Source organism: Mustela erminea, chromosome 20 (genome assembly GCF_009829155.1).
Source record: "Mustela erminea isolate mMusErm1 chromosome 20, mMusErm1.Pri, whole genome shotgun sequence".
NCBI classification, from domain to species: Eukaryota; Metazoa; Chordata; class Mammalia; order Carnivora; family Mustelidae; genus Mustela; species Mustela erminea.
In genome coordinates, this window is record NC_045633.1 from 35,090,202 (window position 1) to 35,102,836 (window position 12,635).

A 12,635-nucleotide genomic window follows, 5' to 3' on the forward strand; every position below is an offset into this window, starting at 1 on the left:
ATTTCTTTTACAAAACCAGGGTGCTCCTGAGGACACAGGACAAAAGCCACTGGCCCTGTTTCTTGGACTCCTCACTGTGAGGCAGCCGACTCATGGGGATGCCAAGTCACAAGACAGGTATCAGGACCACTTTTAGGATAATGCTTAGGGCGCCTTCAAAGAAAACGTCACATAAGTCCTCCTAGAAACTATTTTAAGAGTTACGAATACAAAGGACAAAACTGTTAACACCTACAGTATTTTGCAAAATCCTTCTGTAAATCGGTCCTGGCGTTGACAAAAGCGCGTCCTCTCTCAGTTCCGACGACAAATACATCCGTCTCATACATGGCGATGCAGGCCACTTCCGCCTTGGACTTGGCCAGTTCTTTACACTGAAACAGACATGAGGAAGAGGGTTACACACCAGTGTTATACACACCCAAGTCTAGTGGAGCCCCAGAGATCTGTTTTGAGAAGAGAGCACGGGGGCGCCTGGCTGGCTCAGTCCACAGAGTGTGTGACTCTTGACGTCCTGATTGTGGGCACACGGTGGGCACAGAGATTACGTCATTAAGAAAACTATAAAGTTAGGTACAAAAATGAGTATTCACTTAGAATGAGAAAAATCCCCCAAAGAAACAAAGCAAATCCACCAAGCAAATACCACAAACATCATAAAACCTAGAGAACATATTTTTATTAAGATAATTGTGATTTATTTTTTATTTTTAAAATAAATTTTATTTTTAAAATAAATTTTTAAAAATTTTTATTAACATATAATGTATTATTAGCCCCGGGGTACAGGTCTGTGAATCATTAGGCTTACACATTTCACAGCACTCACCATAGCACATACCTTCCCCAGTGTGCATGACGCAGCCAGCCTCTCCAAACTACCCCCCCCCCGGCCCCCCATCAACCCTGTTTGTTTTGTGAGATTAGGAGTCTCTTATGATTTGTCTCCCTCCCGACCCCATCTTGTTTCATTGATTCCTTTCCTACCCCCCAAACCCCCCATGTTGCTTCTCCACTCCCTCATATCAGGGAGATCATATGATAATTGTCTTTCTCTGATTGACTTATTTCGCTAAGATTTATTTATTTTTTAAAAAATACTTTATTTACTTATTCGACAGAGAGAGAGAGGGATCACAAGTAGGCAGAGAGGCAGGCAGAGAGAGAGGAGGAAGCAGGCTCCCCGCCGAGCAGAGAGCCCTTCTCGGGGCTCGATCCCAGGACCCTGGGATCATGACCTGAGCTGAAGGCAGCGGCTCTAACCCACTGAGCCACGCAGGCGCCCTGATCACTGTGATTATTTCTTCTTCATCCACTGTTCCTGGCCCAGAGCTCCTAAAACCCTTGGAATTTCTTAAGAGAGCAATAAAGAGGTCTTTTGTCAAGATTAATGTCGGGACGCCTGGATGGCTCAGTGGGTTAAAGCCTCTGCCTTTGGCTCAGGTCGGTCCTGGGATCCAGCACCACATCAAGACCCGCATCAGGTTCTCTGCTCAGCGGGGAGCCAGCTTCCCCTCCTCTCTCTTTCTGCTTGTCTCTCTGCCTACTTGTGATCTCTGTCTGTCAAATTGAAAAAAAAAAATCTCTAAAAAAAAAAATTAAAAAGATTAATGTCAAGGTTAATGGAGCTGGTTGCCAGGGGAACCAACCACGTGAGTGGAGGAGTGGCACTTTCGGCCCTGCCCTCTGGCCTCCAGGCAATGGAAGAAAGGCTAGAAGCTGAGTTCAGTCCCTAGTGGCCAGTGATCTAATCAGTCTCGCCTATGTAAGGAAGCCTCCCTAAAACCCCAAAAGGACAGCGTTGGGAGCTTCCAGGCTGGTGAGCACGAGGGCTTTAGGGAGACTGGCTCACCGGAAGAGGACACGGAGGCTCCACACCCCTTCCCCAACCCTGCCCTGTGCCTCTCTTCCATCGGGTTGTTCCTGAGTCACATTCTTTGGTAGTAAACGGTGAGTAAGATGTTTCTCCGAGCTCCGTGAGCTGCTCTAGCAAATCAGTCTAACCCAAGGAGGGGGAGGGGGCCTCTGGAACCTTGATCTACAGGTGACAACCTTGACTTGATGTTAGCCTCTGAAGTGAGGGGCGGCCTTGGAAGGTAGTGGGGTCCTTACCCTGTGGGTTCTCGCGCTCTCTACACGGTCAGCACTGAGTCAGACTGTAGGACCCCCGGGCGCCTGGCTGGCTCAGTCGGTTAAGCGTCTGCCTTCGGCTCAGTCATGATCCTGGGGTCGGAAGATCGAGCCCCACATGAGGCTCCCTGCTCGACAGGGAGCCTGCTTCTCCCTCTGATCCTCCCCCGTTTCGTGCTTTCTCTCTTTCTCTCTCTCAAATAAATAAAACATTCTAAATTAAAAACAAAAACAACAACAACAACAACAACTGTAGGACACCCAGTAGCTGTCAGAGAATTCCTGCTGCTTGTCAGAATCGGGGGCAGGGTCTTCACAGCTGACACCCCGCCCCTACAACAGGACTTTTTCCCCTAATAGTTTTGCCAAAGGACTCTGACTGCCTCTTCCTAGGACAATTTTGTAACCTTTTCTATAGGCAGAATAGAGAGAAAACTTGGTATTTCTTCCAACCTGGTTGATTACGTTTTTATTATTGACGGTAGAGATGCATAGAAGGGGAAAATTCGTACCTAAGACACACTCTCTGTTCATCACGTGTATGCCCTACAGACCAGAAATCTGTTACATTTACCTTGTGTAAATCCTTCCAAAGATTGGAAAGAACGTGTGGTGCGTTTATAACTATGTTGGTGGGTATATGCCCGACCGGAGACACCTTCTGCCGGACCAGAGAGACCTTCTGTTTTGACAAACAAATACTCTATTTACAGTTGAGAAACAGGGGCGCCTGGGGAGCTCAGTCTGTGAAGCTTCTGCCTTCCGCTCAGGACCAGGGTCCTGGGATCGAGCCCCGCATCGGGCTCTCTGCTCAGCGGGGAGCCTGCCTCCACCTCTCTCTCTGCCTGCCTCTCTGCCTACCTGTGATCTCTGTCTGTCAAACAAACAAATAAAATCTTAAAAAAAAAAAAAAAAGTTTCCCTGTTTAACAACTGAATCTTCCACAGACTAGTTTCGGGCTCTGTGCATTGAAGACCTGCCTCTCCTCTGCTTCCTGCCGGTGTCCGGAGAGGAGCCCCTGTTCCCACCAGGGTGAACTCACGTCCTACCCCCGATGTTCCGTTACTGGGTGGGCCGGCACAACGGACGGGGAGAATGTTCCGGGAAACCATCCCCCACGGGGGCGTCCAGCAGGAGCTCAGCCTCACACGGAAGCCGCAGCAAGCCACACGAAAACGCTGCACTAAATGTATCCCCAACGGAGCTTTCCCTTTTGGAACCCCAAAGATGCCTCGGTCCCCGCATGTCACCTGACCCAAGGCACCATGGGAGGCAGAGTCCTGCCCCACCTCCCCACAATGTCCACGGCCTAATCCCCAGAGCCTGGGAATGAATATATCACCTTAGGTGCAAATGGGTTTGCTAGCTGTGGTTAAGCTTTAGGATCTTGACAGCGGGGGATTTTCTTGGACAATTCAGGTGGGGCCAGTGTAATAATCACCACGGGTTTTGATAAGGAACGAGGGAGGCAGAAGGAGGAGGGGTGACTACGGAAGCCGAGGGCAGAGGAGTGCCCTTGCTGGAAGGGGCCACAAGTCCAGAAACGCAGGTGGCCTCTGGAAACTGGAAAAGGCCAGCCGCAGTTTCTCCCCGGGAGCTGCCCGTCGGGATGCAGTCCCCCTGATGCCTTGATTTTAGTCCCATAGGACTTCCCCCTTTTTTTGAGATTTTATGTATCTATTTGTCAGAGAGAGAGAGAGAGAGCGCACAAGCAGGGGGAGCAGCAGAGGGAGACGGAGAAGCAGACTCCCCGCTGAACAAGGAGCCCAACACGGGGCTCAATCCCCGGCCCCTGCGATCATGACCTGAGCCAAAGGCAGATGCGTAACCAACAGAGCCCCGCAGGCGCCCCTCACAGAGCCTGTTTCCCACCTCCTGGCCTCTAGAACCGTCTCCCAGTGTGGGCTGCTTTGAGGCACTATCTGGGGAACACAGGGGTGGCAGTGGGGGGACAGTCCGAGCAGGTCACAGCGACTCTGCCGATGCGGGGAAGAGCTCTGACTCAGAGAAGCGCACAGACGCGCGTGTGCACGCACTGCTGCGACTGCCCCACGGCCCCGGGAGGGGACACAGATGCGTCCGCTCCGTTCGCGTCACGGCAAATCTCCCTGCATCTCTGTCGCGTGAACCAGAAATTCAGCACTTCATCTACTGGAATTAGAGAACCCAGTATCAGGAGAAATCACTCATTTTTATTTTTAATTTTCAAAGATTTATTGATTTATTTGAAAGAGAGAGATGCCGCTCAAGTACACGGTGGGGAGGGGCAGAGGGGGAAGCAGGCTCCCCACCGAGCAGGAAGCCCGACGCGGGGCTCGATCCCAGGACCCTGAGATCATGATCTGAGCCAAAGGCAGAGGCTTGACCCACGGAGCCACCCAGGCGCCCCTCTTCTTAGCTTCTTAAAGCATATTACAAGCAGCATTTCAGAGGGGCTCACACTCCCACCGGGACTGTGGGAGAGGCCACCTCACCCTCTCATGACGGATGAGGATCATTATTTGGGGGCTGGACTTTGAGACCTGCTTCCCGAGAACAGGGCATGGAGGGGGACGTAGTAACTGGACGGTGAAAAAACATGGCAGACACTACTTGTTTCAGGGTTCTCCAGAGAAACAGAACGAAAAGGAGACTCTCTCTCTCTCTCTCTTTCTGTCTCTGACATGAGCTTCCGTAGAAGGAATGGGCTCCTGTGGTTATGGAGCCCGAGGAGTCCCATGGTGGGCCTTCCTTCAGCAGCAGACGCAGAGGAGCCGGCGGTGTAGCTCAGAGGCCCGGGAGCAGAGGACGGAAGCTGTAGATCCTACGCTGAGTCCGAAGCCCGAGAACCAGGAGATGGATGTCCCCGCTCAGGCGCTCGGCCAGACAGGGGAGTCCACCCGTCTTCTGACTTTTCGTTCTACTCCGCCCTCCATGGACACCGGCCCCCGCGGGGAGGGCACTCTGCTCCGCTCTGTCCCGCCGCTCAAGTGCTCGTCTCTTCCCAAAACACCTTCACAGACCACCCCGGAGGTCGTGTTTAACCGGATGTGGGGGCACCTGCGGCCCGGCTGAGTTGACAGATAGAACTAACCATCACACCCGCCTCACCAGGTGACCGAGGTGAGCCTCACCAGGGACCAGGTCATGCTGGCGTCACGGGCCCCTCACGCAACGGGACGAAGTTGGAGGGATCTCACCTCTGTGGTCCTCTTTCCGAAACTCCAGTCTAAGCAGGAGGAGAAACCCGGTGAAACCCAAACTGACCGATTCGAAAACATCCCTACTGGGACTCTGCGAGACCGTCGAGGTCGTGAAAATCAAGGGGCGACTGGGAAGCTGTCACAGAGCAGGGGTGCCGAAGGAGACCTCAGGACTGAAAGCAACGTGATGCCCCAGGTGCCCCGGGACAGAGAGAGGACATCAGTCAACATGCGCATGAAATCTGGGGCGTCCGGCTGGCTCAGCCGGTGGAGTGAGCGACTCTTGATCTCAGGGTTGTGAGTTTGAACCCCATGCTGGGTGTAGAGAGGATTTAAAAATAATAAAAACAAAAACAAAAAAAAACCCAACTTTTTTTTTTAAGGATGTATTTATTAATCTGAGAGAGAAGGAGGGGAGAATGAGGAGGGGCAGAGGGAGAGAAAGAATCCCAAGCAGACTCCCCACTCCCCACAGAGCGTCCACCCCGACGCGGGGCTCCGTTGTACAACCCGAGATCATGACCTGAGCCGGAATCAAGAGTCGGACACTTAACTGACGGCGCCATCCAGGTGCCCCCCAAAACCCAGCTTAGTTTCCACAGGGTCGAGGGAGTAGTTTTGTTCAGTGAGTGCAGAGTTTCGCTAAGGAAGATGAGAAAGCTCTGGAGACGGATGGGGGTGAGAGCCACCTGACACGGTGGATGGCTTTAATGCCCTTAAACTGGTTAAAGGGGTTAAAATGGTAAATTCTGTGATCTGAATCTATGTATCTTACCACAGTTAAAAAAACAAACAAACAAGTCTTGATGTTCCCCCCTATGAAAACTTTACAACTCACATCCAATCTGTCGCTAAGTCCCGTGAACTCTACAGACCCTTCCAGAAGCATCGCTGCGTCCCACCAGCACCACTTCCGGCCTCATCCATTCCACGGAAGTCTCCGCCTGAACCACAGCCTCAGCCCGCCAGCCGGCGTCCCAGCCTCCCTCTCTTGTTCTACAGTCACCGACCGTCCACACAAGCACCATGCCCCCCGCGTGACCCCTTCATTCGGAACCTTCTGAACCCTTCCCACCACACTGCAGAGAAAGCCCCAGAGCTCTGCGTGATCTGGCTACCTGGGGCCTCTTGTTTCATCGTTACTGGACTTCTTGATGCGCCCTGAAAATACCACACTTGGGCGCCTGGGTGGCTCAGTGGGTTAAGCCTCTGCCTTCGGCTGAAGTCATGATCTCAGGGTCCTGGGATCAAGGGACGCATTGGGTTCTCTGCTCAGTGGGGAGCCTACATCTCACCCTCTCTCTCTCTGCCTGCCTCTCTGCCTACTTGTGATCTCTCTCTGTCAAATAAATAAACAAAATCTTAAAAAAAAAAAAAAGTACCACACTTGAGCACCTGGGTGACTCAATAGGTTGAGCGTCCAGTTCTTGGTTTTGGCTCTGGGGCGTGAGATCGAGCCCCACGTCAGGCTCCACGCTCAGCACAGAATCTGCTTGAGATTCTCTCTCTCCCTCTTCCTCTGCCCCTCCCCTACACTCACCCTCCCTCCTTCTCTCTCTCAAATAAAGAAATAAAATCTTAAAAAAGAAAAAAAAAAAGGGCCAGCTCCGTCATTTTATAGAATGTCCCTTAATTTGGCTTTGTCTGGTGTTCCCCCATTAGATTCAGGTCATGCAGGAACCACAGAATCAGTGACGTCCCTTCCTGGCATGTCACATCGGGAGGCATGTGACGCTAATCTGTCCCATTATCCTGTGTCTGCTCTGATTGCTTGATGAAGGGCCCATCTCTCAGGCTTGTCTGCCTTTATAAAGGTGTGGATTTCCCATTTCTAACCAGTAAGTATCTTGTGATCGGATCCCTTGAAGGGATGTGCATTTCTCACCAAGTTTTGCCCCCAAGGTCCATTTTACACACTGCAGCTAACGAGGGGGTATCAGTGGACTACTAGCTTACCTCTGAATTCAGAACAAAAGCATTCTCAACCAGGGGAACAGAGGCGCCCTCGTTAAATGTTCAGCTCTAGAAAGCTCACACTGATTTAATTACATCCATAATGTAAGGAGCGTCTTTAAACATGACCCGATGAACCCGGGACCTCCATGGAGAAGGCTACGGCTACACAGACGGCAACATCCGTCTGTGGTGGGGTGGTGACCCGGCACTGGTATTTCAGCAGTGGTCCCACGAGGGGACATTTTATAGAACTGAAGACTGTCTCACCATGGACTCCAGAGCAGACACGAGGAACGTCACCACCATCTTGCTCTCCGAGGACTCCTCGTTTTCCATGGGCAGAGCAGACACTTCCACTTGGGCCATGATCCCTGTCCAAGAGAAGTCACAAAACAGTGAGCGGTGGAAATCCTGTGTCCCCCGAGCACGTGTGCAGAGCTGCGAGGGTCCTCGCCGATGACCTAGTTCCAACCTCCCTTTACCGGTGAAGAAACTAACCAGAGACCCAAAGTGGTTTGGGGACGCCTGGGTGGCTCAGTCAGTTAAGCATCTGCCTTCATCTCAGGTCATGATCCCAGGGTCCTGGGATCGAGCCCCGCATCGGACTCTCTGCTCAGTGGGGAGCCTGCTTCCCCCTTTCTCTCTGCCTGCTTGTGATCTCTGTCAAATAAATGAAGAAAATCTTTAAAAACAAACAAAAAAATTAAAGATTTTTTAATTTTAGAAAGAGAGAGAGCATGTATGGGCAAGCTGGGTTCAGAGAAGGAGAGGGAGAAAGAGAATCCTTAAGCAGACTCCCAGCTGAGCACAGAACCCTATGTGGGGCCTGATCCCAGGACCCTGAGATCATGACCTCAGCCAAAATCAAGAGTCTCCCACTTAACTGAGCCACCAGACACCCCAAAACCAGACAAAATTTTTTTAAAAAAAGAACAATGGGGCGCCTGGATGGCTCAGTGGATTAAAGCCTCTGCCTTCGGCTCAGGTCATGATCCCGGGGTCCTGGGATCGAGCCCCGCATCGGGCTCTCTGCTCAGCGGGGAGCCTGCTTCCTCCTCTCTCTCTGCCTGTCTCTCTGCCTACTTGTGACCTCTGTCTGTCCAATAAATAAATAAAATCTGAAAAAAAAAAAAAAAAAGGCAAAATGAGAGTCAGAACACCCTTGACATGGCCCAAGGCATGTGGAAACAGACTCAGTAACCAAGAGGGACAAGACAAGGTGAGCATTATTTCCAAGCGGGGCAGCCTGAGAACGAGGACGGGAAATGTCCAGGCTGAAGGCCCAGGCAAAGACCCGGAGCTCAGGGCAGCAGACTGCGGGGCTGACCAGCAGGCAGGCAGATATGAGAGCCGGCCCTAGTCACCGCTGCTCGGTAACACCTGCCACAGCCAGTCCCCGTGTCTGTGGGTACTGATGCCCCAGGAGCCGGTCACACTAACCATCTCCAGCCCCGGTCGCTAAAACCTGAAAAACATTCCCCTTGAGAGGCAAAGTTGGGCCCAGCAGGTGCACTCCTTGGTATGCACCCACGCCAGTGGAAAGCAGGGCCCCACAGAAAAGTGCGTGTGGGGGGGTGCCTGGGTGGCTCAGCCGGTTAAGCTTGGGGCTTCTGACGTCAGCTCAAGGGTGACCTCGGGGTTGTGTGACCGGGCACCATGTGGGCAGGTGCTGGGTGCTGGGGCCGGAGCCTGCTTGCGATTCTCTCTCCCCTCCCCCTCTACACAAAAACAGAAAAAAAACCCAAAACAACCACAAAAATGTACATGAATGTTCATGGTAGCATTATTCATTATAGCCAAAACGTGGAAACCGCCCCCAAATCCATCAGTCGGTGCGGGGGAAGCATGGGGTCTGGCCATACAAGGGCTCGCTCTTGAGCCATAAAAGGGACCATAAAAGGGAGGGAAAGAGGCGGACACACAGGCCCCCTAGGATGACCCCATGTGTATGGGGAACGTCGGAGCCGGCAGGGAGGGCGGCTGCAGGCGGCTGCGGGGGGCCGTGTTCTGCGGCTGGACAGCGGGGCCACTTCGCCACAGCCCAAGGGCTGACCCCACAGCCCACCCGACAGAGCCGCGGCCGGCGCGGCGGAGCGTGGGTCCCCCGGGGGAGGCCGCCCTCCCAGTCACACCCAGCAGGCACCGCCGCCCCCCGAGAGCCCCGAGGCTCTCCTTCGGGCCTCCGGGTCGCTCTGCTGCTGACGGGCACGACGCCGGACGCCGCCCCACGGCCCCGGTCCCCTCCAGAACCCCCGCCCGGCGCCCCGCGGCCCCGCGCGACGAGGGGGCGGAGCCCGACAGAGCAGTCCCGGGCCACAGCGCGGCCCCGCCCCCTCACACGCCGCCGGGCACGTCCGCGCGCCGCGGGAGCGCTCACGTACGCCGGGCGGAGCGTGACGTCACGCGCACGGGGCCCAGAGCGCCCGGAGCCCGCAGACGCCCGCCCCCGGCGCCCCCGCGCAACCAATCAGAGGGGACGGAGCTGCGCGGCCGTGCGCGCGGCCGTGCTCCCCGCGGCGGGGCTTCCCCGCCCCACCCCCACTCCCGGGCCCGGCCCGCGGGGACCGGGGTTCGGGGGCCGCAGGGCGGCGGCGGGCGCGCCCCCCTCGGTGCCCCGGGCCGGCCGGCCTCCCTCCCCAGGCCTCCCCGTCGCCGGGTCGCGGGCGGAGACCGTCCCCGGGGCGGCGCCGCTCCGAATGGCGGCCGCGGCGGGGCGGGCTACGCACCTGAGTGCCCGCCGGAGGCAGCGCCGGGCGGCCGCGGGGTCCGAGGGCTGGGCCGCGGGGGAGCGGCCGGGCGCGCGGGCGGCGGGGCGGGCGGCGAGGAGGCGGGGCGCGGCGTGCGGGCGGCGGCCCGGCCCGGCTCTCCGCCGCTCTCCCTCCTTTCTCTCCCTCCCTCCCCCTCGTTTTTTCTTTCTTTCCTCCTTTTTTTTGGCTTCCTGGAGGGCGGCCTCGGCTCGCGCGGCCGCAGCGCCCCCAGCGGGAGCCGCCGCTTCCGGTGCGCTCGGTCCGCCGCGCTGCGGCCGCGCGGGTCAGGGCGGGGCGGGGCGGGGCGGGGGCGGCGGGGCCGGTCGCCCCCTCCGTCGCCCCCTCCGTCGCCCCCTCCGTCGCCCCCTCCGTCCCGGACTCCGCGGGCGAGCGGCTGGCACCTGTGTCCCCGCGCCCCGACCCCGCCGCCGGGCTCCTTTCGTGCAGCGGCTCGCGGCGGTTTCCGCCCTCCTGCGCCGGGGGCACCGCAGACTCGGCTTTAGTCCTTTTTTTAATTTTATTTACTTTTAAAGATTTTATTTATTTATTTGACAGACGGAGATCACAAGCAGGCAGAGAGGGGGGGAAGCAGGCCCCCCACAGAGCAGAGACCCCCGATGCGGGGCTCGATCTCAGGACCCTGAGATCATGACCTGAGCCGAAGGCAGAGGCTTGACCCACGGGAACCCCCCCCCCCGCCCCAGGCGTCCCCCATAAAGACTCTCCTGAAGTTTGTATGTTCTAATGCACATTTTCTTTTGCAAAACAAGACCAGGGTCTCCTTTGCTGAGCCCTTTTTCTGGAAGTGACTGTCAACGCGAGGCTTCCTAGCGGATGCTGTTAACAAACAAACAAACTGGCACTGCAAGGGAAAGCTAACAATCTCAGCAGTTAATCGAGAGAGTATCACAGAACAAGAATCAGATCTTCCCTACAGAGAACACACGGAGGGTCGTCAGAGGGGACGTGGGGGAGGGGGAGGGGTGAGACAGGGGGAGGGATTGACCAGTGCATTTAACCGTGAAGAGCACTGGGTAGTGTGTGGACTTCTGAATTACTGTCCTACGCCTGAAATGGATACAACACTGTATGTTGACTATACTGGGATTTAAATGCTTAAAAAAAAAAAAATACCAGGGCACGTGGGTGGCTCAGCCGTTAAGTATTTGACTTTGGCTCAGGTCATGATCCCTGGGTCCTGGGATGGAGCCCTGCACCGGGCTCCCTGCTCAGCGGGAAGCCTGCTTCTCCCTCTCCCACTTCCCTCTGCTTGTGTTCCCTCTCGCTGTCTTTCCGAAAAGTAAATAAATAAAATGTTTTTTTAAAGTGCCTGTTTTTTTGGACAATTTTAAAAGAGATGTTTGAAAATATCCCCATAATGTTATAGCTGCTGCTGTTGATTCCAAAGAGTTCCGTTCTACAGAGTTTTGTCAAACAGCAAGCCTGAGCTACAACTCCGAGTGTTAATACAAGGTTAGGTTTCTGCCAGAGTCATGATGTTTTCGGGAACCGCAAAAGCCACAAGAAGCACAAAATATCAAAACAAAACCTAAAACTAAAACAAACAAACAAAACCCCGTAGCATTAAAAAGACTGGCAAAAGGACACTTTACAGTGTGAGAGCTGGAACAGGACTGGGACCTTGCTCTACCTCAGCTGGGTAATGTGCATCAGGCCACGTATGCTTTCTGCCAGTCCGCGCCTGTCCAAGAACCAGGGAGCGGGCTGTAGTGGTTTTGGGTTTACCCATCAATGTCAGCGAGCAGGTAAATTCGCAAACACGAAATTGATGCATAATGCGGTTGCCTCTGCTTTGTTGCCAAAAACGATCAGTGGGTAAGACTCGAACTTGACAACTTAACTTGGAAGCCATTTTCTAATGTGTTTGGAACGGTTTACGGGGTCAAAATACGCGTGACTGGTTTGAAAAAACTGACCTCAGGACGTGTTGTGTGCACCCCCCCCCCCACTTTGATTTCCCTCCTTTCATTCTGCGAGCTTTCACTCCTCCACAGAAGCTTTTCTCTCCGAGGTCATTGCCAGGCATTTTTCAGTTTGTGAATGGATCGATCTGTCAGCAGTGGACGTTACCGTGCACTGTGTCCAATTTGCAACACTTCTGCAGCCCGGCCTGCCCTTCCGGCCCTCAGCAGTCTCCTGCAGGTCCTTCTTTGCCCGCAACCTTTTGAGTAGTGCTGTAGCTCGGGGCTGGCTTACATCTCTTTGCTCACTCCTTAACATGACCTTGTCCAATCCTGAAAGACCTTCAGTCTGCTTAGGACTCTCAAGTTTGTATCTCTAGCCCAGCCCCCTCAGCCCCACCCCCGTCTGTATGACCAGCTGTCTACTTTGGCATTTTCTCGTGGAGGAGGAAGGGGCATCTCAAGCAAGACAGTGTCCCATCCTCTCCCCAGATTCTCCTGGAGCCCCTTCCCACCTCGATGAATGAAACACCGTTCTTCAGTTACTCAGGCCAAAGCCTTGCAAGTACCCTTGACTCCTCCCGCCTCTGACGCAGTGACACTGATCCTTCAGTGTTCCTGATCCTGACAACCTTGTCAGCTCTATTTCCCAAGATTCTACCCCTCTCGGACCCCTGCGACTGCCGCCGCACTGGTCC

At 54.6% G+C, this 12,635-nt stretch overlaps 1 protein-coding gene across 6 annotated transcripts in view; it reads right to left on the reverse strand.

The window, feature by feature from the left end:
* LOC116580801 (general transcription factor II-I repeat domain-containing protein 2) overlaps positions 1-10,047 on the reverse strand; it is a 34,724-nt gene extending 24,677 nt beyond the window's left edge. For all 6 annotated transcript variants that reach the window (XM_032327500.1, XM_032327501.1, XM_032327503.1 and 3 more), the window contains exons 1-3: positions 9,995-10,047; positions 7,536-7,639; positions 236-374 (exon numbers count right to left, since the gene is read on the reverse strand). In XM_032327500.1, coding sequence (XP_032183391.1) covers positions 236-374; positions 7,536-7,634 — 238 coding nt within the window. In that variant the 5' untranslated portion in view covers positions 7,635-7,639; positions 9,995-10,047. The remainder of the gene's footprint in view (positions 1-235; positions 375-7,535; positions 7,640-9,994) is intronic.
* Positions 10,048-12,635: the final 2,588 nt, after the last annotated feature.